General features: G+C 50.5%; 1 protein-coding gene across 1 annotated transcript; it reads right to left on the bottom strand.

Moving 5' to 3' along the window:
- Positions 1–320: 320 nt before the first annotated feature.
- Mppe (Metallophosphoesterase) lies at positions 321–12,253 on the bottom strand. Its single transcript, XM_089550326.1, has 4 exons — positions 12,086–12,253; positions 11,044–11,285; positions 5,582–5,926; positions 321–654 (listed from the first exon to the last, which is right to left on the bottom strand). Exons 1-4 carry the CDS (start codon positions 12,251–12,253, stop codon positions 321–323), a joined length of 1,089 nt encoding a protein of 362 aa, XP_089406452.1.
- Between the last annotated feature and the right edge of the window lie 15,293 nt (positions 12,254–27,546).

The following is a 27,546-nucleotide window of genomic DNA, read 5'->3' as shown; positions in this document are numbered from 1 at the left end:
TAAAGATTGGGATTTCTTAGGACGCTTCGTCCAGTTTTTTTTTTTTTTTTTGGAGTGTAGCGCACTGCCCTTCCTTGTGTCCAAAAGCTTAAAGAACACACGGACGTCGAAAGAAACTGAAAGAAATTAAATTAGGCTGGTTCACTTCAGGGCAAATTGTAATGGGGCTAATAGTGCGTCACAGACGTTTAATGCGGAAGATAACGCAGCGCTTTGTTATAACGCGCGGGTCTACAAGTGCACACACACAGACGCACCCACGAACACAGACTTCTGTTGCTCCTAGAAACCGAGGCGTTTCCTGCGAATCGGCGGCTCAGTCAGCGCAGAAAGTTCTTGCGCCACGCCCAACGCAGCCGAGCCACCTGCCCCAACGGCAGGAAGAGTATGAGAACGGCGTAGGCGCCGACCACCGCGTAGCCCCAGAGGTGCAGGGCGCGCATGGGGGTCCACAGCACGGCGTAGTCGAAAGTCGGGTCTCCGCCTCCGGGCCCCGGCAGGGTGAAGAGGGCGACGCCGTAGCCCGGCTGGTAGGTGACCCGGCTCGAGCAAGAGGGCACCACCAGCTCGAGGTAGTCGTCGCGCGACACCAGGAAGCGCTCCAGCTGACCTTGCTCGGCGTTTACCATGCTCGCGAAGTCGGTCGGGTTGCGCCTGCGCACACCATCATCATCATTCATCCTTTATTATCTCTTAAAGGCCCCTAAGTGGGGTATAACATAAAGTGGGGGAGATCGATAACGTATGTATTAATGGTCAGTAATAAGGTCAGGGACAGGGTTAATTGGAGAGACATGGGAGAGGCCGTTGCCCTGCAGTGGGCGTAGTCAGGCAGATGATGATGATGAATATAAAAACGAGAACAGGCGCTACAGTACAGTAATAAAATAACAATACAAGGATACCATAGACTGTAACAAAGCAAAATCTAAAAACACCTAAAACAGACTATAAGCAGTATAATTATAAAATTATAAAATTATATTATTATAAACGTATTATAAACAATATTATAAAAAACGCCGCGAATGGGACAGGTTCGACAAACAAAATAAATGACGGGAAAAATTGGTCTCTTGGCCAGGACACCTCGTCTTGTGTCGCAAATGCGGACAGTGCGTATTGCAAATGAAACACGTCGAGCGCTTCAAGGCGTCTTCAGTGGGATCAGTGCTTATTTAGCGCGCAGGGAGCAATGTGGCCCGTACGCCGGTCAAATAAAGCGATTGTTGGGCCTCATGCGCACTGCAAAAGCCAATGAAAAAGGGGCTCGCCTACTAGCCCATGGCCGCCATACCCTCAGCAGAAAATCGTCGGTTCGTCGCCGGCAGCTTCGACAACGTGGTGCAATAATAACAACAGAAAGTTACCTTCGCAGCTTTCTGCAGAACTGCACTAACTAGCTTGTGCCAAACGAATAAAGTCGCTGCAAAATAGACGTGAAACAATAGAGACTTTCAGAGTAGAGTGACGTTATCAGTTAGGTGCATAGGAGAATAGCAGGTGACCAGTGCGCAGGCGCAGGACAATAACTGGAGGGAGGGGCCTGTTCCCGCGGAGTAATTTCCTGATGACATCTATGTTAGGGCACAGGATTTCAAAGATGAACTGGCGACAGACTGGTTGAGGTGCGTTTGTGAAAAGAAACCAGGTGCAAATCATGAGACGTGTTCCTTGCTGGTCCTTTACAGCTTCCGAGGAACGCCTGACAGAGAGCCTGCGGCAACAGCTTCGCGTGTTGGAAACGTATTTGGCTGTCATACCTGGAGTTATGGCCGGCATGCTTCAGCCACTGGACGTTTCGGTAAACCGAACTTTGAAGTGCGTATTTCGCCGCGCGTACGCTGAGGGGTTGGCAACGAACGTGGACAAGAGAATACCGACCGGTCGGCTGAAGAGGGCATCCCTTGTGGATGGGTGCCACTGGATCCTTGCAGCGTGGGCCGCGGTTTCGCTCAACACTGCGCAGAAAACATTTAAAGCCACGGGATTATCCAGCAAGCTCGATGGGACACAGGATGGCCTGATCTGGAACAGGGACGAGTTCGTGGTTCCGACAAGCTCGGAAGACGAGGGTTAACAGTGCCACTGGGTCCTCGAAGCGTCGGCCGTGGTTTCCTTCAAGACTGTGGAGAAAACCTTTAAAGTCACGGGATTATGAGGGACTGTGATGTCCAGGAGGCCCTGACCGCAGGCGTTAGCACAGCACCCACCCGCACTCTCCGGAATACCACCTCCTCATGGCGAGTTAAACCGCCGGGAAGGTTTTATCCACGCGGTGCAATTAAAGCGCGCAGCGCCGGAGAAACTCATTTTCAGGCAGTACGGCGCCTCCAGCGGATAACAACAGTGTAGGCAGCTCGTATGTCAACTGCAGTGGATGGGACGCACTGTCCGCTTCCCTAGGATAGTGCATAGTGCGTCGAGCTTACGCAACTCGGAGAGGGCATGGATATGATTGCACAATGGTGCACATATCGAAACCGATGTCCAAGGGACTGGCTACGCGACGTACAGCCCGAACTGCATGTGTGGAGGTCGGTATAGAGCAAGACGGGTCGGTGATGGAATACAGTGGTAGTCTTACGGCAACGAGCTCTGCAATCACAGAGGGAAGCGGCGCCTCTGTCATATAGGAATAGTACATCGTGAAGAGCCGGACAAAGTAGACTGGTGTGCAAATAATGGTCTTTTGAGCTTGCGTTCACGTAAGCTTGAAGCGCGCCTATGGAGAGTCTGCTGAGAGGGGGCTATGCTTCTCTCACTGAACGATAAGCGCTGCGCATGTCGTTTAGGTGTTGGTTCTCGGTGGCCTGCGAACACTGCCAAGGAGGAGGTTCCGAAAGTGTTGCATGAAGAAGCGGATAAGTTGGGTCCAAGTATTCGCTGGAGCAGATGCTGCAGGGGTTTCTTGTTGCTTTAGTCTGCGCACACTACGACGATGCTCCACGAGCTCATCAATGATATTCAGCTTAGCTCTTGCTGTGTGTGAATAGGGGCCAAGCGCGGAACGCCAGCGATAACTCGCATGGCCTCTTTGTTGAATGTTTCCAAATCGTCCCAATCTCCTAAAGCAGGGCGTTGGAACTGGGCTTGATAAACAAGCCGAGGCGCAACACAAAGCGCACTAAGGTTTGAGCCAGATTAGAGCATGCACCACCTGTTTTCTGGATAACTGGGCGAAATATGTGCAGCGCATTAGGGGCCTTCTGTCACGCAGATCGAACCCACGGTGCTGCAGATACAGAGATATATCCAGGTCGACACCTAGCACCCACATCGACGAGGCTACCCCAGCTTCTCTATTAGTAGGTTTCGCCCGAGGGAATCAAGAGTCTGTGTAAAATCTTGTAAACTCCTAGCACAAGCTTTTTTCCTTCAATATTCTGAACAATGTACACTTTCTGCGCGAGAACAGTAAGTTTTGTAAATGGCTTTTCTAAATCCATGTGGAAGTCGTCCTCACTTTTGCTGATGCCCAGAAGGGGCTCGCTCCTAACGGTTCGACAAGGGGACCAAGTTACATGCTGTTCACCTTCGTAAGCGCCACTGTAACCGAAAGGGAATCTGACTGTCCCGAATCCCGTTACCAGGACCAGTCCTCGAAGTGCCCTGCAACTGACCCTAGTTTGGATATGATGATGGGAGCCTCAAGAACAGTTCTGCAAGGAGATCTGGTCATTGCTATGGGTTCATCTGGATATACATATTGTAGTGAATTACAATGAACGCGCCTGAACTATTATGAATGCGGTCTTCTCACGGTCAGCGGCAGCCATCGGGACCTGCCAGTAGCCCGAACGCAAGTCAAGAGAGGAGAAGTACTCGGCGCCTTGGAGACAGTCAAGAGCGTCATCGATGCGGGGAAGCGGATAATTGTCTTTGTGGGTAATTTTGTTCAGTCGCCGGTAATCGACACAAAATCTGATAGAACCGTCTTTCTTCTTGACCAGCACCACCGGAGAAGACCAAGGGCTGTGAGAGGGACGGATGACGCCACGGTGCAGCATGTCTTCAACGTGCTCACTTATCACTTGACGCTCAGCCGCAGACACGCGATAGGGGCGTTGCCGAAAAGGCGGGTGGGAGCCGGTCTCAATGCGATGAGCCACGGTTGATGTACGGCCTAAAGGCTGATGGGCTGCATCGAAAGCGAAGCGGAAAGTGTGGAGAAGGGCTGAAAGCTGCTGACGGTAGGTGGACGGAAGAGTATCGTCGATGGCGGCGCGGAAAAGTTCGTCAGGCTCAGGATCAGTAGCGAGCTCGGAATGCATGGCGTTTAGAGAGGGACCGCTGGCTGCCTCGTGGACATTAAGGGCAGAGAGAAGGCATGAACACGATGCCCATCAAACTGCGCACGCTTTCTCTCCAGGTTCATTAGTTTGGCTTTGGGTCCCCTCCACTACACCAGGACAGTCTTCGAAATTTCGCCGAGAACATCATGGTCCTTACCGCGTCGTCGAATCAACGTCCCCTGTTAATTATATTGTAGAGCCGCTTACACCGTCTTCGGACTTGCGTCGTCGCGGCCGTGAGCTTGCCCATGTCAGTCGCCTCAAGACTTATTACGACCCGCTCCTCTTGCCATCACCATAGGTCGCCAGGATGGCTCCTCTTCCATCCCGGGGCCATTGTAGTGAATTACAATGAACGCGCCTGAACTATTATGAATGCGCCTCAGGTTGCCTCGATGGCAGACGAAGAAGTTGACGACGAAGTGTGCCGGCGCGCGGCTCCAGCTCTCTGGCTGTGTAGACTGACTGTGATTTTGCTGCCATCCGCTCAGCTGTTTGGTGAACTGTATTGCTGAGTTCACTAGTACGTGAACCCCCTTTCAATATAAACGAATTGCAGCCACTAACCGAGTCAGTGACAATAGGATGCACATTTTGTAGCTCATATGGGTTCCTTGTTCTCACCGTAGCAAACAGGGGAAGTCGGTAAATGAAATATAGAACATACAGATATATGAAAGGGGGCTCCGTAGAGTTGTGCGGCTCTCTCGCTCTCCGCAGCGACTGAGTTTCCGAATGAGTAGCTCGACTTCCAAATATCCGAGCGTGGGATTTCCTCGAACCGGGTCAGCATATCATCAATTGCTCTCAGATGTGAACACCCCTGGAAATGCAACTCAAGAACAGCCCCGCCGCGGTGGCTCAGTGGTTACGGCGTTCGGCTACTGACCCGAAAGACACGGGTTCGACCCCGGCCGCGGCGGCCGAATTTCGTTGGAGGCGAAATTCCAGAGGCCCGTGTACTGTGCAATGTCAGTGCACGTTAAAGAACCCCAGGTGGTCGAAGCTTCCGGGGCCCTTCACTACGGCGTCCCTCATAGCCGGAGTCGCTTTGGGACGTTAAATCCCAATAAACCAAACCAAACCTAAACCAAACAACTCAAAACACGCCACCAAACGCCCCTCAAAGGAGGCCCTTTAGCCAATGGCGTCGAACTATTCTCATGACGCCGCGGTCAAACGCCTTCCTCCTGCACAATGATATCGCATGTGGCTGGAAGGAACAAGGCGAAGTCTTGTGCTTGTTTGCTCTGCGTTGTTGAATCGGGGCTGCGTGCCGCCCTCACCTGGTGGTCCGGATGAGGGCGGACGAGAGCTCGTGCGCCGAGAAGATGACGTCGGGGCTCGCCACGGCCACCGTCCAGTTGAGGCGGACGTCCAGCAATGGGATGACCGGCGCGTGCGACAGCATCACCCGGACAGAGGTCGTGCGCGCGTCCCGTGGTAGCACCGCGTCCTGCGGCAGCTGCTCGTAGACGAGCGAGTCCACGGGGAACAGCTCGATGCCGCCGGGGAAGGTGCGCGGCTGGACGGCGCCGAACTCCCGCCGGAATGCGCGCGTCAGGATCACCGTGCTTGGGTCGTCGGCGTCGGTGCCCACATCCCGCTCGCCGGGCACCACCACCGGCACGCTGCGGGTATGCGGTCCGCGGTCATGAACGTCCAGGATTTAAGTGCTCGAGAAGCGATGTTTGGATACACGAGTGTTATCGCGTGACTGTGGGCCAGTTCGCAGGTATTTGGTGAAGGCAGAATTATCTCGGAGAAGGACGCTGACGGCAGGTTGTGCAGAATTCAGAGGTCGATGCGCACCTTCCATAAGCACATTTTTATCGTGTTTGTTTCCCTCGAGCCATATATTAGAGAAACAATATTTGCTGAGATGCCCAGAAATGCTGGATGCTGCCACTACAAAAGTGTGTTCCCATCGATTACGCTCGCCAGTGGCTGCCATAGAAGATCATTCATTCTGTCGCTACAATCTTCATTCATAGCCCAACACTTCTTCCCCTTCTTCGAAGACTCTCCCTTCTACGTTGCATTCTCCGTCCCGCAACCCATATAAAGCCATTCATACCGTGCGAACGTATAAGGACATGGGTACCCTTTATTACTTCCGAGGTGAGCCCTAACCTGGACTGTTATCCCTGTAGATCCCCTTAGTGCGAACATTCAATTTAGCGGGCGAAAATTTCGCATGTGGCTCTTGAAATAAATAAATAAAACACAGCTCTATTTCAAAAAAAAAATAATAAACTAACATATTACCAGGGGAAGTTGATGAAATCACGGTGCGGAGACAGCTCTGACCGCAATACACTTTTTTTGTCGCGTCTAGGCTTTCTCTTATAAGCAGAATGAAACAAGGAATATGAAGAATTGATGATTCTCTAATTTACATTCATAGCTCTCTGGGAGCCATCATAACCCTCCCGGAGCAGTGGTGTAGCGGCTAAGCGGTGCGCCATTACCCTGCGATGACAGGTGCTCTCAGCTGCGAGACTTGTGCGGCCCAGGTTGCTAGTCTCGTACGATGAATAATTAATTTAACTGCCACCTGCTACAGTGTGCAGTTGCTTACAATTCGGCGGGCAGGTTATGGCGACGCCGCAAGGTCACGTGACCTAGGCAACCGACGTGCCTCGTAGGTTGCTTTGTGGTCACCATCTTTCGCTCACAACGCTGACAGTGCCTGGGTAACGGGCCCTTTCTGGACCCGCGTTAAAAGCGTTAAATGTTTGCTAAAAGCGGCATAATGCGGACGCGCTTAAAACGCCAAAAGGGGCGAGGGATGCCCAGCGCTTTGTCCAGAAAGCGACTGGTGGTGGCAGCTCACCAAGCCTCGAAAATATCCACGAAGACCGACCGGGCGGTCGAGTCCGAAGAACAGAAGCGAGAGAAGGCGGCAACACGCCCAGCAGCCGAGGTACAGCCTTTGTCAAAACATCTTGTAATAAAAACAGCGCAAGGACACAGGACGAGAACGGAGAGTAGACACACACGGCGCTGAACTTGCAACTAAGTTTATTGGAAAAACACGCTGCTTTTCAAGGCAGGGCGTCAAGAAAGCGCGCGCATGCGCTTTGTCAAAAATACACTTATCGGGTAATAAAGTCTCCTAAAGGCACGTGTGATTATCGGTGCTAACCACTGTTAAGCAACTTCATTTCCTTAGAGGACAATGCTACTGAAGGCTGGCTGACACATCTGTTTCCTTTCCTCAAGATGTGAAATGCCTCTGCTACTTCCCTCGTGCTACGATCGTTATGTATGAACAAGATTTCAGTGTCAACGAAAAACGGGGTGCACTTACACTCGAGACAATGCTTGGCCACGTTTGTTGAGCTCTTTCCCAAAGAATTTTGGTGCTCCAAAAGCCGTACATTAATGCAGCGACCTGTCTGGCCAATATAAGTACGGCCACAGGACAGAGGAATCTGGTAGACCACAGCAACCTTACACGAGACGAACCTGTTTGCATGATTAATTTTACACCCTGTTTTCTTTCCCATTCCATCCCTCTTCCTTTGAACAGCTGCCCCCACTTTGCCTACCTTATTAGGTGCCGAGAACACAACGTTGACACCATACTTTGCCCCCACTTTCTTGAATCTGTGCGAAAGGGAATGTACGTACGGCATTACAGCTATATTCTTTGTTCTATCGTCCACACTGGCGCGCTGCTCAGAGTCCCGTTCGGCGGTTTTCAATTTTTTCAGGATCTTTTCCGCACACGACACAAGAACTGAGTCTGGGAAACCTGCCTGCTTACAGCGGTGTACCTGGGCGCAGAGGCTAGTCTTCATTTTGTGAGAACAGGATTTCTTTAACGCCATACTCATGCACCCTGTTACTATCCCGTTTTTTACTAGTTTCGAGTGGCAAGACCTATAGTTCAGCAGGGGCTTCTCACTCCGAGGGGAGTATTGCCAGCACACGTGGTCTATCTCAAGAATACGTATGTCTCTTGGGAAAACCAAACAGTCTTGCAAAAGTCTGGCGTGTGTATAGGATCTAAAGTAGCCCCGGTGCTCAGCAGCATCTTCCTTAGTCATGTCGACAAGGAAGTGGCGAATGAATTGGCAGGTGGTTTTATACGCATTTTTAGGTATGTTGATGATTACCTTGTGATTGTGAAGTCCCCTCAGGCAGAAACCGTGTCAAGTGTTTTAGATTGTTTTGTAAAGAAAGGGTCCGGACTGAAATTTACGCATGAAATTCCTCAGCATAACACATTACAATTTTTGGACTTACTGCTGGTCTTCAAAAAAGACCACGTGTGCTGGCAATACTCCCCTCGGAGTGAGAAGCCCCTGCTGAACTATAGGTCTTGCCACTCGAAACTAGTAAAAAACGGGATAGTAACAGGGTGCATGAGTATGGCGTTAAAGAAATCCTGTTCTCACAAAATGAAGACTAGCCTCTGCGCCCAGGTACACCGCTGTAAGCAGGCAGGTTTCCCAGACTCAGTTCTTGTGTCGTGTGCGAAAAGATCCTGAAAAAATTGAAAACCGCCGAACGGGACTCTGAGCAGCGCGCCAGTGTGGACGATAGAACAAAGAATATAGCTGTAATGCCGTACGTACATTCCCTTTCGCACAGATTCAAGAAAGTGGGGGCCAAGTATGGTGTCAACGTTGTGTTCTCGGCACCTAATAAGGTAGGCAAAGTGGGGGCAGCTGTTCAAAGGAAGAGGGATGGAATGGGAAAGAAAACAGCGTGTAAAATTAATCATGCAAACAGGTTCGTCTCGTGTAAGGTTGCTGTGGTCTACCAGATTCCTCTGTCCTGTGGCCGTACTTATATTGGCCAGACAGGTCGCTGCATTAATGTACGGCTTTTGGAGCACCAAAATTCTTTGGGAAAGAGCTCAACAAACTTGGCCAAGCATTGTCTCGAGTGTAAGTGCACCCCGTTTTTCGTTGACACTGAAATCTTGTTCATACATAACGATCGTAGCACGAGGGAAGTAGCAGAGGCATTTCACATCTTGAGGAAAGGAAACAGATGTGTCAGCCAGCCTTCAGTAGCATTGTCCTCTAAGGAAATGAAGTTGCTTAACAGTGGTTAGCACCGATAATCACACGTGCCTTTAGGAGACTTTATTACCCGATAAGTGTATTTTTGACAAAGCGCATGCGCGCGCTTTCTTGACCCCCTGCCTTGAAAAGCAGCGTGTTTTTCCAATAAACTTAGTTGCAAGTTCAGCGCCGTGTGTGTCTACTCTCCGTTCTCGTCCTGTGTCCTTGCGCTGTTTTTATTACAAGATGTTTAACCAACTCGCCCAAACTGCCATTTTACTTTGTCAAAAGTTTGGAGCCCAGGGGGTTTGCTTCTGAAGCACACTGTCTGGTTCGTAGTGCATCTCCAGCGCTCCGAATTTGCTGAAGGTAAGAAGATTTCTGGTCCTGCCTCCTCTAATGGGTTGGACTACCACGAATGTTATAGGAGTCCCACTGCGAGGCTTAGAACCAAAGCCCCTGGGCTCTAAACTTTTGACAAAGACTGTACCTGTCCAACGGGCCCATTCGGACATTTCGGCTAACACCACTTCATAAACCGTCCTAAAATTGTCTATGCCAGCGTTGCAAAGAATTTCATGTTTACGCGTAGCTTTGACGGCAAAATTTTTAAACATGTTCTTTGCTTACGGCTACCCAAGCATGCCTTATCGGTTAATTAAACTAATCACATGAATTAACCTGATTCTCTATAGTGCGTCAGTTCACGCTAGAAAAATCTTTTTGCTACAGAGGCCTGTTTCGGTAGTTCCCTCTGTCGTAGGAAGGGAAGTTCAACAAATATAAGCACTGGCGCAGGTGACCAGCAAAGCGCTTTCTATGTACAGGGTCCGTCAAAACTTCCAAGGCCACAGGGTTTGCTTTTGAGCAGCATAGTCGGGCTGTTGAGAAACCCTCGAAGCTTAAAATATCTGTAGAGAATAGAAGGATCGTTCTACCATCTGAAAACCTCGATAGCTCTATTGGAATCTTAAGTGCCAGGATATACCGATGAAAAGCGGACCATGTAGCCTGGGAACTTTTGACGGACCCTGTACATTTGAAAGCTACTAATCCGAGCAACCTCCTGTCGACGTACTGAACCAGGGTGCATCATCCTTTCCACTGGTGGTCCATGGACCTACAGAGCTCTGTATTCCTTCCTTCTCTCTCGTCTTGCCCTCCCGTTATTCTCGTCTCCTGCCTACAGGGCAGCCTATCTGAAATTATTCCTAGCAGACCTCCGTTTCCCTTCTGAGCAGCCGCGTTGGCTCACTGGTTACGGCGCTCGGCTACTGAGTCGCAGTACCCGGGTTCGAAATCGGCCGCCGCGACCTCGTTTCGATGGAGGCGAAACGCAGAAGGCACTCCTGTGCTGAGCGACGTCAGTTCGCGTTAAAGGTCCCCAGGTGGTCGATATTATTTCGGAGCCCTCCGGTACGGCGTCCCTGAGAGCCCACGTATCACTTCGGGACGTTAAATCTCGCAATTTACCTTTTTTTCCTCTTCGTTTCTTTGTTTCTTTTTCTCTCCACATCCGCAACCTAGTCTGCGGAACGGCATAACGTAACTGCCACGAAGAAGTAGAAGCGCCACGCGCATGTCAAAGGCAACGGCGATCGCTGGTCTCTCTGGCGCCTTGGGTTCACAAGCGAACCTCAGCTGACCGAGTACGTCTGACTCGGCCCCGTGCGCAGAGTAGGCGTTCAGCGATATGAAAGCGAGTGCGTGCGTTATGCTCAGCTCACGCGGGCGGGTTGAGCGCGAAGACTCCATCGAAGCGCTTCCTGAGCAGCGTCGAGTCGTTGCCCGGCAGGAAAGGGGGCTCGGCGAACACGTCCCCCAGGAAGGCGACCGCGTGCGGCTGCACGTGGTCCAGCGCCGCACTGAAGGTACGCCGCACGAAGCGCTCGTCGTCCCGCGCCGACATAGCCTCGGACAGGCCCGGCGCGAAGGAGAGGCGCGAGTCGGCGACCAGAAGCAGCCGCACCTGCGTCGGAGATCCCACGGCCGCGCGGTAAACGCGCAATGAGGCACGCAGAAACGGGCGTATTAAGGCTAAAGCCTTTAATGCCTCATACTGTCGTTAGCAGCCGTGTCGGCAGATGTGTCCGCGTTTCGGTTACGTGCCTTATATGGGCATATGACAATAATTACTTAATCGATACTTGATGGTAATTGCATGACTAATTGAGTATAAGTAATTGAATGACTAATATGACTAATTGAGTAATACTGGTTAAGCAATTAGCCTAATTACCTTTCTAGTCAGACCATATAAATAAATAAAAGCGAGTGGGAAATTGGTCGAGTTGGGGAATCGAACCAGGGTCCCCGGAGTGTGAGACGAGCTCGCTAACCACTCCGCCATGCCAGATCGATGGTTTGGAATGAACAAAGGCGCGTCTAGTGAATACGGTGTCTTATTTCATTCCCATCTTCCTCTCTTCCTGTTACGGCGAGGTTCAGGTGTCCACCGAGATATGCGAGACAGGTACATTTCCTTTCCTGAAAAACCAATTCACCGACGAGCAAGGTGTAGAGCCGCACGGGCGATGGCGTTCTGTGGACTCCCTGGCAACGTTGCAAGACGCTGTCGCGTTTCACTCTAATAAGAGGGGAAGCTTAACATCTTAACCACACATTAGTGACGCAAGCAGCAACACCGCGCTTAAGGCTTTCGCCTCACCGCACTTTAGGTCAGCAAAGTGCCCCCTGAATTTTTTTTTTTTTGCAACAATATTTGCGGGCACAAACCGACGCTGCCAGCGCGCAAAACAGCATTGGTACCTGGTCGGGCTTTCGGAAGATCTGCGGCCAGTGGTAGCTGGGACAGAGCACGTAGACTGCGTAGTCGAAGATGAGCGCATACGCCAGGAAGGCGCCCAGGGAAGCTCGCAGGCGGCCCTTGCTAAGCGCCATGTCTTCGTAACTCCTGCGGAACGCGGTGGCGATCATCCGCCTCAGGGCTAGAACGCGGACTCGTGATTGGGAGCACGGGCTGCTGCTGCTGCTCGAGAGCTCTTCGTCTTCTTCACTGAGCACCGCCTCTACGGCCACATGATGATGATGATGATTCCTCTGAAGCGATGGCACATACCCACGTTGGGGGATTGGCCAGGGTTTGTTTCAGGTCCAAACAGGAGAAAAATTCATTCAGGCTTATCTCAAGCGGCTCATAAATAAAAATTGAGAAACCTGGGAAAACGAACAAGGAATTTTCAGGGATTTTGACGATTTTGGAATGAAAATCAAGGAATCAAAGAGGTGAGGGTTAAAAGAAGTTATTTAAAAGCAATAAGCACAAATAAATAGATTTTGAGAGAAAAGTTAACCAAAAAGTCTCCTGGTCTTGATAACATACCTGCGGAGAAGTTCACTCACAAGCTTAAGGGAAGCTTGCCCCGAAAAAGAGGACAACAGGAAGCGTAATCGGCTGCCCTAATTGAGCGAGAAGAATTTGCAAATACGTGCAAACCGCTGGCAGGAGAGCATGAAATAGTATAAGGATTCAACGTCCCCGTATCACGCACACAGATTCGAGGAGTGAACCGAGAACGGCATAAAGATTGAGACGAGGAATCCTGCAGCGCAACAGCGTCATGGAAATCTCACATTGCCTTGAATCACATGAACGAAATTTCCATGGTAATTTTAAGTGTTCATAGTGCGCTGTAGCTAGAACGGACTCATGGCTCAGGTTGCGTTGTTGTTGGAAACGTTCAAAACGTGACGTCATCAGCAGGGTAAGGTTTAGAACGACGTGGGCAGCAGACCCATTGAGGGCTGATTTCGCTAACAAATCGGCCATTGAATTTGAAGTAATGCCAGAGTGCCCTGAAATCCAATTAAAACACACCTCTTGCACATGACAGGGCACAAAGTACATTAGGGATTGGTACAAGAGACTATCCCTCGAGCTTTCAAGCGCTGCCAAGACTGAGAGACATTGCGAGAGAATGGTTAGAGGAGCAATATACGGGGAACCTTTTAAAAGGCCAAACCAATAGCGGGAAATTCAGCCACAAAAATGGACGTATAATATGGGACCCGGATAAGATAACTCCAATCTAATGCGTGGGAATAAACACCTAGGATGGAGGAGAGATTGTGCTGGAAAAACTAGCCACCCTGTATACGCAATGTCTTGTGACCTCGAACGTACCTAGAGCTTGGAAAAACGCTAACATTATCTTAATTCATAAGAAAGGAGACGTCAAGGACTTGAAGAATTACAGACCGATCAGCTTATTGTCTGTTGCCTACAAAGTATTTACAAAGGTAATCGCTAATACGGTCAGGACAACCTTACACTTCAATGAACCAAATGATCAAGCAGGCTATCGCAAAGGATGCTCGACAATAAACCATATTCACGCTATCAATCAGGTGATAGAGAAATGCGCAGAATGTAACCAGCCCCTATATATAGCGTTCATTTATTACGAGAAAGCATTCGACTCAGTAGAAACCTCAGCAGTCATGCAGGCATTGCGGAATCAGGGTGTAGAGGAGTGTTATGTGAAAATATTGGAATATATTTATAACGATTGCACAGCTACCATAGTTCTACATAAAGTCAGCAATAAAATTCTAATAAGGAAAGGTGTCAGGCAGGGAGACACGATCTCGCCTATGCTATTCACTGCCTGTTTACAGGAGGTATTCCGGGGCATGAAATGGCAACAGTTGGGTATCAGAGCTAATGGAGAATACCTAATTAATCTGCGATTTGCTGATGAAATTACCTTGCTAAGTCACTCAGGACATGAACTGCAAAGCATGATCAATGAATTAGAGAGGCAGAGTAGAATGGAGGGGCTAAAAATTAACATGCAGAAAACCAAAGTAATATTGAACAGTCTAGCAAGAGAACAGCAGTTCGCAATTGGTGGCGAGGTGCTAGAAATAGTAAGAGAATATGTCTATTTAGCGCCGGTAGTGACAGCTGATCCGGATCATGAGAGGGAAATAACTAGAAGAATAAGAATGGGCTGAAGCGTATCTGGCAGGTTCTCTCAGATCATGAATGGCAGTTTACCAACATCCCTCAAGAGAAAAGTATACAACAGCTGCATTTTACCGGTACTCACTTATGGGGCAGAAACGTGGAGGCTAACAAAAAGGGTGCAGCTTAAGTTAAGGACAACGCAGCGAGCTATGGAAAGGAAAATGATAGGTGTAAAGTTAAGAGATCGGAAGCGGGCGGAGTGGGTGAGAGAACAAACGCGGGCTCCTAACATGCTAGTCGAAATCAAGAGTAAGAAGTGGTCTTCGGTAGGGCATGTAATGCAAAGGCAAGATAACCGCTGGTCCTTAAGGGTAACGGAATGGATTCCAAGAGAAGGCAAGCGTAGCATGGGGTGGCAGAAAGTTAGGTGCGCGGATCAGATTAAGAAATTTGCGGGAGTACGGCGGCCGCAACTGGCGAAGGACAGGGTTCAATGGTGAGACATATAGCAGAGGCCTTTGCATTGCAGTGGGCATAGTCAAGCTAATAATGATGATGATGATACTTTATCGCCATGTTGAAAGGCGTCGGTGAAAATAACGACGTGGCTGGGATACTGGAACAGGCATTCTTCCAGGAGACCATTTAGCACATTTGCAGTCATGTTCTTTGCATACTGCGGCAGCGTTTGTTACCTGGAGTGGTAACACCACTGACTGCAACTTGAGAGGACGGAGAATTATGGTTACGTTCATGAACTGTTACAAAGCTTTGCGGTTATTTGAGCTGGACAGGTAACTCTACTAATACGTATTGTACTCCTCCTTCGCCTTACCGGTGGTGCTTCTAAATGAGGCAGCGAACTTTTTTAATTAATCCAATTCCGCGGGCAGTGGTTATGAGAGAGGCTCTTCCAGGCAGCTTTTCAGTCGATCTGCTCGCTCACACTCATCCTTTCACCACGGGGTGGTTATGGTGAAAAACTTTTTTAATACTCGAAGAGAGTTTGGGGGTCAGAAGACCCCGCTGCATGGTCGGCGTCCCTAGTCCGGGACACCGCATGACGAGGCCCCGTCTCGCGCCCGCTTCACTAGAACCATTTGGGACTCCAGTGTGGAGCAGTTCAGGAGGCCAGTCTCCCATGCCTCTCGGGTGGGGGTGGGGGAAGGTGAGAATTCTGAGTGCATGCCCACACCATGTGAAAGAAGCCTAGAGTGTGACGGTATCCCGTCTGGCCGGCGGGATACATTAAAAAAAAAACAGACGCCGATTAGTGAAATTAAAATTAAAACTGACGTTTCGGTGCCCAGAATGGGCGCCCCCGTTTGTGAACAAGGCCCCCGTTCTGGGCGCCGAAACGTCAGTTTTAATTTTCATTTTACTGGTCGGCGTCTCTGTTTTTTGAAACCATGTGAAATGTATCGGAGATATTTCCACAGTGCGGGCAGCGCCCATCTATGTTCGGATCAAAGTGTTTGGCGATGGCAGGACAGAGAAGAGTTCCTGTCTGCAGGCGCCGCAGAGTTCTCTCCTCCGCCTTACTCAACCCCTTGGCATGTGCCGGGTAGAGGCGGTGGCTGTCGCAATAATGGTTTAGGCTTTCGCGGAACCGCAGAAGCGGTTTATGAGCTTCTGAGCCAGAAGAGCTAGGATGAGGAGCCCTGTGTAAGCGCTCCGGCGGCCGCATCAACGGCCTCATTGCCTCGTAGACCCTGGTGGCCAGGAGCCCAGATTACCTTTGTGCGAGTTGGATCGGCGGGAGCCTGTCTTAGAATTTGGGAGGCAAGAGGTGATATTTCCCCTGCAAGATAGTGTTCACAGGCCCGGCGAGAGTCTGTGATAACCGACCTCGATTTTAGATCGGCGGCATCGAGAGCTATTGCAACTTCCTCCGCTCGCGTTGAATTTGGGGCCCGAAAAGATAGCCCATCGACATTAATTCCCCGTTGGACTACGGCAGCCGCGTAAAATCCCGCGGGCGACGGCCCTGTGATGCCCACGTAGTAGACGCCCTGTTTAGATCCATATTGCCTCTCAAGCGTGCGAACCCGCGCTTGTCGTCTGCCTTCATGTGAAGTCATGACCATATACGCAGGAGCGGAACGGCCCAGAGTATATGGCGCCACGGCACCGGGATGTTCTCCGTCCCTCCTGTTATGCGTGTGTGTTGGATGTGTAAGCGGCTTAGCAGGCGGCGCCTAGGAGCCGTCTGCGAGAGCCGCGTATATTGGTTCACGAGATGGGCCTCCCGCAACTCCTGATAGGAGTTAACCACCCTCAACGCCTTCAGTTTGGTGTTGGAGGTAGCCGCCGGGAGGTCCAGTGCTCGCTCTGTTGCCTTCCTGATGATGGCGCCAATGCACTCGTCTTCTTGTTCGGTGGTGCGTAGGTACGGCACGGCGTAGAGGATCCGGCTGATCGGGAAGGCATGGGCCAGCCGTAGCGCGTCCCTGCCCTGCAGACCACCCCGCTTGTTGGAAACGCGGTGTATCATGCGCCCTACCTGTTCGCCTATGCGCTTGAGTTTCGCTATAGTAGAGTCCGGCCTAAGCCTGTTATTGATGACCAGACCCAGGATCCGGAGCTCTGCCAGTTCTCTGATGGGACAGCCCGACAAAGATATGTGCACAGACGTGTTGTCCTTGTGATTTGCCCTGACATGTAGAAGCTCTGATATGACGCGAGCACATTAGAGACCACAGTCGGCAGCATATGCATCGATATGGAGGCGGCCTGCTGAAGGCGGTCCTCCATCTCCCCAAGGCTCCCCTCGGTGGTCCAGATTGTAAGATCGTCTGTGTAGAGCGCGTGTTTTATGCCCTCCACCTGAGCCAGTTGGCCGGGGAGGTGCATCATGGAGATGTTGAAAAGGAGCGGTGATAACACCGCCCCCTGTGGTGTACCTCGAGTACCCATAGAGTACGGGGCGTATTCCTGGTCCTCGATCCGGAAGGGTGCCTGACGTGGAGAGAGAAAGTCTCTGACATAGGCGAAGACCTTCGCCCCGCAGTTAGTATAGTGTTCAAGTTAAACAGTATGCTATTATGTTTAACATTGTGAAACGCCCCCTTAAAATCGAGGGCGGGAATGGCCTTGTCGTTTTGTTGCATGGCTGTGGGTCGCATTATGTCCCTGTGTAGTTGAAGTAGGACATCCTGTGCAGACATGTGCGGGCGGAACCCGAACAAATTAAGTGTCTACAAAGAGGCCTTTACCCTCCATGTATGGTGAGAGGCGATCCTGTATCATCGTCTCCATGAGCTTTCCCACACACGAGGTCAGGGAGATAGGTCTCAAGTTGTCCATAGTCACAGCTTTACCTGCTTTGGGGATGAAAGCAACAACAAGCGATGTTTTCCATTCGGGAGGGGGGTGGACACCCATCCCAGATCTGATTTATGTATTGTAGCAAATGGAGGTAAGCTGAGTCCGAGAGGTTCGCCAACAGTTTAACTGTTATGCGATCCCGACCCGGTGCCCCACCTCGGCGCATTTTTAGACAGGGCCACCTTAAGGTCATGCAACACAAAAGGAGCGTCTAAATCCTGATTTGGCTTGCCGGAGTACGTGTACTCGGGCCCAACCGGGTCATTTGTGCGGCAGAGATACCTGTCGCGCAAAGTGACTGCAAGTTGCGCCATCGTACCTTGGTACCCCTGCAGAGCCTGCCGGAACTGCTTTTGCGCCTCCTCTTTCGGTTGGGGATGGTCGATGAGGCTGTGTAAGAGACGTTAAGTCCCCTTCGAGCTCATCTGACGCGCTGCCGAGTTGCAGCATTGTATCCAATTGGAGTCTGTGAGCTGTGCGGCATATGCCACAGCCTGCTGCGTAAGTTGTGCAATGCGAGTTCTAAGGTTGCGATTCGTCTTTTGGCTCTTCCAGCGTCTTGTTAAGCTCCGGCGCGCCTCCCACAGATGCAGGAGGTGATTGTCCACTGCGGAGATCTCGTCGCTGGTGTGAAGTGTTTGCGTGTGTTGTTTCTGTATGTTGGTGACCTGTGTTGCCCACTCCGCATAGCCGTCGGAGAATAGTACGGGAGGGATGTAATGACTTCGAAATTGCTACCAACTGGTCATTTTGGCCTGTCCCCAGTTTTTGCGGGCTGCCATTGCCAAAAGCGTGATTCGGAGAAGGCAGTGGTCGCTGCCCAGAGAATCCCCCAGGTTCTCCCAGGTGAAGTCTCTGGTGTTCCTAACCAGAGATAAGTCAGGAAATGTGTCGCGGGTCACCGAGTTGCCCACACGTGTGGGGCTAGCCGGATCCGTGAGCAACGTAAGACGAAGGGCGGACATGAGCTCCGCCAACTTGCGTCCCCCGTGCCTCTCCCGGAAACTGCTCGCTAAATATCAAGGCCCCTATCGCATCTTGAAGCAAACAACTCCAGTCAACTATGTCGTTGAGCCACTCGCATCGTCTCTCTATCTTTGAGGAAGCGGCTGCGAGACTGTCCATATCCAGCGCCTCAAGACATACCACGACCCCGCTGTCTTGTCCGCCCCTTAAGACGCCAGGATGGCTCCTCTTCTGTCCGGGGGCCAGTGTAAGGAAGACGACGGGCATACGCGCGAGCCGCATGGCCATCGCCTGGTGCACGCTCCTCGCTCCGCTGCCTGACCTCGTACTGCTGTTGGCCCTGCTCCCGTTACGAACCTTCTCCGCCGCCGCGGTGGCTCAGCGGTTACGGTGCTCGGCTGCTGTCCCGAAAGACGCGGGTTGGATCCCGGCCGCGGCGGCTAGAATTTCTTTGGAGGAGAAATTCTAGAGGCCCGTGTACTGTGCGATGTCAGTGCACGTTACAGAACCCCAGGTGGTCCAAATTTCCGGAGCCCTCCACTACGGCGTCTCTCATAGCCTTAGTCGCTTTGGGACGTTAAACCCCATAAACCAAACCAAACCAAACCGAACCTTCTCCAAATAAACCCCATCTTACAGTGTCGCTGTTCCGCTGTATAATGTGTATGTTATCTGTTTTGCAAATTAAAGGTTGCCGGGTGGTACTGAATGATTTTTTTTTCTTTTACATGGGGAGGGCGGTTCTATGTTAGGTGTCGCTAGACACCTTGAGCCTGCTCTCCCTCGATTTGCAGTCTGTGTACGGACAATGTAGTCGCTATGCTTTACAAGTGTAAATAATCTCACTGAATTTCTTTGATAACTTCATTTTCACTTAATTTTTCACACTTATGGCTAGGCACGTGAGCAAACACGCAGAAGTAGTGAATTTCATTCGCCAGTGTAAAACGGCACTCGATGAAAAATTCACAGTGGATTCTCCCAAAAGATAGCCAATAAATATAACACTACTTAATAATGCACCTCACTATAGCTTAAAGCCCGGCGCCCCAGCATAACGGCATGGTTCGCTGCGTCCTGAGTGCCACCACGCTATTGTCCACCTCCAGTTACAGTCAGTGATTAAAGCTTTTTTTAATAAGTTATCACCATTTACCTCAATGCGCTCCTCTTTAATCTAGCTGCACGAATGTGGGAGCAGGCGTTTGGAGAGCTCCTTTCGTCCGTGTAACTCTGAGATTTACACAATCGCCTAGGCGGTTATCGCTGCCACGGTTCTGTTTCAATATATATGTCTGTAGGCATGCAGTTGTTTGAAAAGCATAAAACTGCGCAAGGACAAGGCACAGAAGAGAAGAGTACAGGGCGCGAGTCCCTTATTCTTTTCTGTCTCTATTCTGTGTCGCATCCGTTGCGCATTTTAATGGTATTAAAATCATGTCACAACAGCTAGCCCGTCATCATACTGTCGCGTAGCGAGCTTCGCAGGTTTCGCGCGCCAGTTTCTCTGACAGGCTGAATGTGTTCTCCCCGCGGTGCGACTGTTGCTGTCCGTGTGCTCCCTGCTGTGCGAGGAGCCATTAGAGGGGCTCACACTCCGACATTTGGCAGAGCCGTTTTCTCTGGGGCTCTTTGTAAGCAGGCATTGTGCGTCTCCTCCCCGGCCTTGTGTGAATGTTTAGTTAGAGTAAAACGCAGTAACCTGCGAGGGGGCGAGGGGGCGAGGTCGCCCAAGGCCGCGTCCGGGCCACCAGAGCGGGCGCGCGGACCCCCTGTGGTTTGCAGGAGAGTCGCGCGAAGTGATTGCCTCGGGCGGCACACTGCCCGGCGGACCAGATATGCCGGAGACGAGCCGCGAGGGCTGAGGGCGCGGACGGCGGGTCGCGTGGTGCACCGACTGCGAGGTTTGCGTTCCCTGTGTTTCGGGTGTTGTTTTGTGTGTTTGTATCTGTGTGCCGAGTGGAAATGCGCACGTCTTCGGGGAATTTTACGCGGTGCTCTCGAGTAAACAACCTCGTGGGCACCGGCGTGCTATTGGCTGCTCTGTTTTAAAGAAATCCTTGTCATTGGCTCCGACAACAGCATTTCCGATTGGCTACTAAAAGTGTCCCCAGAATCCTGGGCAAACGTATTTAAGAGCGGGTTTTTGGCGCGAAGAGGGGACTCGGGAGAGGAACGGCTGCGGTCCTGCTGGTCGGGACCACTGCTCGGAAGATGTTGCGCGCCTCCTTGGTATGACTGCCCACGTTATTATTTACTCCTATTTACTCTTGTGTATCAGTGTGTTCAGTTTAAATGATGTTTTAGGCCCATTTCAAATAAATCGAGTTAATTCATGCAACCCATCGACACCTGCTGGTCAACTTCTTCGAGGCGGCGGAGCCACCGTTCCGTCCCGACTTACGCTTCGCTACAATACACTCCTCAAAAGCAGTTGTCGATGTACACGTTATTCAACGGTCACGTCAGAGTGCGGTTGCCGGGTACGATCAATCTGCATATTACCTGCATCGCTGAGAAGCACACAATTAACTATTTCTTGTGCTTGATGAATCCATATGATTATTTTTTATCATCCTCGTCGCTTCGCCCTGCAGTGAACTGGCGACTATACTGCTATATTCACTTAAGTTTCTAACTTTCACGGACTTTTTTTTTTTTTAAACCTGCACCCTTTGTGGTAGCCTAGCGGGTGCACATGACGCATAGATCCTTATAAAAGGTCGTTGGTTCGATCTCTGCCAAGGCGAGCGCATTGTGATGAAGGCCAGATGTGAAAAAAAAAACGAAAGCCAGCATACTGACACTGCGGTGTGTATTAAAGAACTGCAGAAATTTCGATCTGAAGCCCTGTATCAAGATTTGCGCCCCAAGGCCGACAGCACCAAACTGACAGGTAAAATATTCATCTGTAAGATTTCGGAATTTCGACAATTGTTTCATCAGATTTCACAGGAATAACGGACGAGAAGGCATTTAAATGAATGCCACCCGCTTCCACAATGTGGGACACCAGGAAAGACGCTAGAAGAGACAGGCGCTCCGTTTGTTCGCTCGTTTCGTTTCGGACTTCCCCGCCGCGTGCTCGCGAAAACCAATTACCAGCCCGGAAACCTCATAGCCACTTGGCGAGCCCAACTACGTAATACACGACTGGTGAGATAAGACAGGACGGCATTTTTCAGAATCCGCGAAAGACGTTCACACAGCACATGAATACGCACACACAGGAGCAGCAGTAAGGATGACACATCGAAAACGAGGGAAAGCGATCGCCTAATCCGAGCGAAAGTCCGCCCATTTTCTGCGGCCGTCGGGGGAGAAAAGCGTTCGCACGACCTCCGTTGAACTTTGACCCCGACTGGTGCGCGCTCCCCGCTTTGGGGAGAGCAGGGATTCGGTTTCCGAGCGCCCTACGCTGCACCCTCCCAATTCACGATCGCGGTCGCCGCCCCCTCTAGTACGCAGGTTCCGCCTCCAAGCACTAGTTGCGTGCAGTGCGTGAACACTCTACTGGGTGCAGCTGCGGCGAGGACACACCCTGCCATATCGGAGACACTGTGCGTCTTAAGGTCGGTCGGTAAGCAATTAGGCACACACACGCACATCATCATCATCATCATCATCATCATCATCGTGCTGACTACGCCCCCTGCAGGGCAAAGGCCTCTCCCATGCCTCTCCAATTAACCCTGGCTTTCGCCAGTTGCGGCCACTGTATCCCCGCAAATTTCTTAATCTCATCCACCCACCTAACTTTCTGCCGCCCCCTGCTACGACTGCCTCCTCTTGGAATCCACTCCGTTACCCTTAAGGACCACATATTCAACCTCATAAAAAGGAAAAGCACAGGGCTATCCGTGACCCATGGTGTAGTTTTTGATGTCTTCGTCGAGCTCGTGAACTACCGTTTGTATCGACCATAATTCTAGCTGTATCTTCAAACGGTCCAGATCATAAGCGGAAGAGGCTATAGAGTGGATGTGGGACTCCGCACACGAAAACCTCAAAGATGCTATGTGTGACTCGGGAAGGAGCCGCAAGCGATGTTCCCACCGTCATTGCCCACCAAGGTGTGCATTCCGACCGGTTCTACATAAGGTTGCCACCAGCCGCATTCCGCTAAAAATACTCGACAGAAGTAACCTGACCGCGTCTAAGATGACGCACTCTACAAATAGTAGTCATAACACATGAAAATAACAGTCGGAATATGAGAACTGTCAGCAAGCAGCGTTCGCCAGTTCAAGCTTATGATACTCTCATACGCCCGTAACTAAAGATGATTCAATAGAAAATTGACTACAATAAGAGACGGAGCCCCAAACAAGCAGCAGCAAAAAGCATGGCGAGTGAGTGTTCAGAAGCCACTAAAATTTTCATCGGCTAAGTTCCGCGGTAACCGCACAGCTGTCAATTTCTAGCAGTTGTTACCTACGAAGCGCAAGCCATTTCTACAAGTAATTTTAGCGTTTCAGGTTTTAGTAGCCACGTGTACCTTGCGCACTGTGATTGCGCAGTCACAAAGCGCGCCTAGCACACCACCCAGGCTCGCTAGAAAAATGCTGCACGGAAACAGACGAGCCGTGGGCGCTGCGCATTCTCCCGGGGAGGAAAGCCAAAGCTTCCAGACGCGGACGGCGACCCGCGGGGAAGATATTCTAAATGTGCCGTTTTTCTTACGTAAGAAAAGTACTTTAAGCGAGGAAAGCGCGGCAGCGCACAGAAACCGAAGGAAGGAAGAGGGCGCAAGAGAGGCAAGACTGGGAGAGTGGCCCATTGAGGAACCGCTATTTCGTCGGGGTCGCTTTTGTCACTTGATTGATAGCTTCCTCTCTCAGGTTATTTGTTCCCGCTTATCTTGCTGTTTTCGCGCTGCGTCCCATCTACGACGTGCCTTCTTATTTTTACCGAATTTCAGAATCGCACTGCTTTATTTCATCTTTTTTTTAGAATTTTCTTGCGCCATTATTGCATAATATTCGGGAACCCTCGCTTGGCCTCTCTCTGTAAGACTTAAGGAAGAAAGATTCTCCGTCTTCTCTTTATCTCGTTCCTTTCTCGGGCAGATAATTTTTCGAGATAAAAAAGAAAAGAGAAATGGTGCGATGAAAGAGGGGGATGCGATGATGTATGCGCAGTGTGTTCGAAAGATACAGTCCCCTCAGGCAGCGCTGAAGGCTAGTAGGGTTCGCATGACGGCCATTATGAATCTCTGTGATGGAGCCACCAGCTAAAAGCCGCAGGATGCGCGCAGCGCGGCTATACACCAGCGAGATCGGGCTCCGAGGATAGAGCGTGCTCGGGCTGGCCGTATTGCGTTGCAGTTGCGTTCAGGTATGCGAACCCTCGGAGCTCCACCTGCGATGCGGCGGCAGTGGCAGCGCCCCGAGAAGCTGCGTTCATCCGCGGGTGGCGGATGTTGCGGGACCAGGACATCCGCTCTAAATACAAACTAGGGGAGGGGGGCGGCTCTTCATCTCCTCCGTTTCGTCGCTTTCTCCTCTTTGCCCGGGTCCTTTGTAGTTGTTCTGAGACAGAGGCTCTTTGTTGATCTCTCTTACGCTCCGCGAGGGTGCAGAACAGCTGCGGAACTCTGTGTCGGAGTTCTCGTGAGAACCTGGGGAGAAACTAAAATACGCCTTGTTTCGCAGTGCGTGCATGTGAGTCAATTGCGTCAGAAATAACGCCAGAGCATAGCGGCAGACCGCTTTTGTTCTTGGTATTCTGAACTGTCGACACTGCTTCTCCGTTACGTGCGAGTCGGGCCTGTTGCTTCGTTTTTTCTATTCTTTTATTTTTTATTATTATTATTACGAGCGATAGCAGGTAGGTCAGGCTGTGTGTGTTGTATTGTTATATTTTGAGAACTACAACGCAGTTCTCAGCCGAAGTGTGCGAGCATTTCACACTTCAAAAATATGAATGCGAAAATCCTGTATGATTCACACTCGAATCCAAAACTTTCGCGTATTCTAAGCTTGTATGAATCCCGCCTCTGACAGCTTTAATCCCCGTCCCTGCCTATGTGGGGCAGTTGAAAACAGGGGTATGGAACTGAAGCTGCAGTATTCGTTCAGTATGCGGCAGCTTAGAATGGACACGAGTGTATGTCTGTCTGCTCGCTGTGGATGTGGGCATTGAGGACGCTGCTTTCAAGCTCCAATTGGCGGAACTTCGTGGTACTCCGGCCAAGTAATAAGCCACAAGATAATCAGACAGGCGACTTCTCACTTCAGATAGTTCTTTTTTTTTTTTTTTTGAGGCCGAACACTGAGTAGCTCTTCCGGGTGCCATCTTCGACGACTGCACTCGTACTACGATACTTTTTCGTTATCATCTGCCGACTTCCAAAGTGTACCGGAGATATGGGCGTCAACCTGTCGACGAATATAAGCTATGTAGCCCCAATAAATGTCCATGCTTCGGCCACCCACAAGCTAAATTTCAGTAGCGCTGCAGCATGTGAAAGATGCAGCGGCTCTCACGCCGAGACGGATGAGTCGGATCCCCGCCTTCGCTCTCCATCCAACAAAGAAATGTGTCAACTAGGGAGAAGAGCACGCAGCTGCCTTACCATCCTACCCTCGCTGGCAATAGTGCAGATCAATAGCAGCATGTGCCCCAAAGCACTCATCCTGAAAGCGGCGGTCAGGGCAGCGGATAATAAATAAAAATATGGCTCCTCCGGTCCGGTCTAAGATAAACCGAAGTAACTGAAAGCCAGAACAAAAGCCGAGAATTACATTGAGACACGTACTCCTTCTCAAAGACGGGCAGGAGTCAGAGTCTTCAGTGCAACAACTCCTTCTTTTCCGCTGGGATTTTCCGCTGGGATTTTCCGCTGGGATTTTCCGCTGGAGTTTTCCACCGGATCCCAACACTCAGCGCAACCGACCGATCTCGGTGTAGAGTCCATACGCGGATAAGGTTGTGGATAGCAATGGCCCATATTTTACCTTGTGATTGTTAACATGACGCTACCGATGCTTGCCAACGTAAAACTGCAGTGGTCGGAAACAACATAGTGGAGCCCACTTATAACGAAGCTGACCGTCACGCAGATTGCGTTCGTTGTATCTGGGGTTCGTAGTAAGTGTACTTCTCATATCACAACAAAAAATACAAAGCTAGACGCAAATGGCGTTTGTTTCTTAAAGAAGCTGCTGATATGCATGTGCTTCAAAGTAGACCCTATCACGGCGCTTTCCAAGCTCGCCAGCACTGCCATGTGCTCCTCGCCGAGACACATTCTGCTAACAAGCTGCTTTAAAGTTACAGTATAGAAGATCATGGTTGAAGTTGGTTGGTTGGTTGGCCTCAAGTAGAATGGCACATACCCACTACGGGGGAGTGGCCAAGACACAGGCGGTGAACTGTTTGAATGATTAAGAGTTTTAGAGGTAAAGGAGTATTAATAAGGTATAGGCTGACAGATTGGACGAGGCAACGAAAGGGGACCTGTTAGCAGGGAGATCGAAGATGGGAGGACGGCATTATGTGCAAATTTGAATGCAACATATGGAATGGTTCAATTTTGTATTGACTGAACGAGAGACAGAAAAAATAATAATAATAATAATAATAAATTAAAAGTTTGATAATCAGAAAAATGAAAACAAATAGAAAAAAAATAATATTAGCATGGGAGTCGCTGTGTTTCTAAAAGAAATTTTTGAACTGCACAGCGCGCACTCCTGTTGCTTCGTCCAAGCGAAGTAGCGCCAAAGGAAAGAACAACCTCAGTGGACACAGGCAGACCCAGCTGGTGAAACGGATTTTCTAATAGGCGCCTCCTCAAAGAAGAGAATCGGCGGCAGAACAGCAGGAAGTGATCCACTGTCTCAGGCTCGGCACAAAATGGACACAGTGGAGAAACCGCCAAACCAGATCTGTGAAGGTAGAAATTAAGCAGAGGAACTCGGCATCGCAAACGCGTGAAAGAGACCTCCAGTCTGCGCGAACTCCAGTCTTTGCTGCTCCAAGGGTGCAGAAGATGCTTGTATTCGGGGGATGAAGTAAGCGCCGAGGCTGAAAATTCCTGAAATATTGTGTAACTGCGAAACCTCACCGCAGCTATATATGCGCAGGTTGGCAGGACAGCAATTATTGGGGCCACAGAGAAAGGCCCTTGCTAATGAATCAGCAACCTCATTTAACTGAATGCCCACGTGACCCGGTACCCAAAGCAACCTCACCGAATTTAGATGAAGCGGGATCAGCTGCTTAAAGAGGCGTAATGCCCGAGACTCAGAGGGTGATGATAATGAAAAGCAAATAGATAGAGAGTCCGTCATAACCACGACTTTGGAAACGGCAGGATCTAATTTACGTAAGGCTAGAATGACAGCTAATAATTCGGCCAGATAAATTGGAGTGAAGTCAGGGAGACGGAGAGAAAAGGACCATCCCAATGCAGGTGAAAAAATGCCCACACCTGCCTTTTCACGATCCTGCGAGGCATAGGTAGCAATGAGAATATGAAAAGGAAAGGATCTTAGGTGGTCCTGTAACAAACCGAGAAGGAGAGGAAAGGGCTGGAGCTTGGCATTCGATGGGAAAATGTTATCAAATGCAATCTCGGCTGAAGGTGAGATGTTATGCAGTGGATGGATATCTGTGAGCTTAATGTTTAAGGGATCGTGAAGTGTTCGCGGCAGCTGGTGCTAGTCCTGCCTCCTCGTCGTCATCTTTGCATTATTCTTGGCAGTTGGCGAGTGCTTGTTCTTTGCGTACACAAGCTTCGTCGGTGTACGGCTCTGCGATGCCGGCGTCGTCACCAGCGTAAGCATAGTAAACCTCAACGACCATATCCCAGCAGCTTTGCATGAATGACGCATTGCCACAAATTCAAGTGCGCCCGAGCTCGTGGTTGTGCGAATGCATCCTCCGTCGCTCCCGGGACCGTAATTCCTATCGCACTGAAGCAATTCGTCATACACACCGCAGCAGTCAGTCCCATCCGAGCGGCTTAAATAGTTTTCACGTTGGAGAACTAATAGATCCT

Source organism: Amblyomma mixtum, chromosome 6, assembly GCF_055824585.1.
Source record: "Amblyomma mixtum isolate Tamu chromosome 6, ASM5582458v1, whole genome shotgun sequence".
NCBI lineage: Eukaryota > Metazoa > Arthropoda > Arachnida > Ixodida > Ixodidae > Amblyomma > Amblyomma mixtum.
This window is presented reverse-complemented; position numbering and strand designations above follow the sequence as displayed.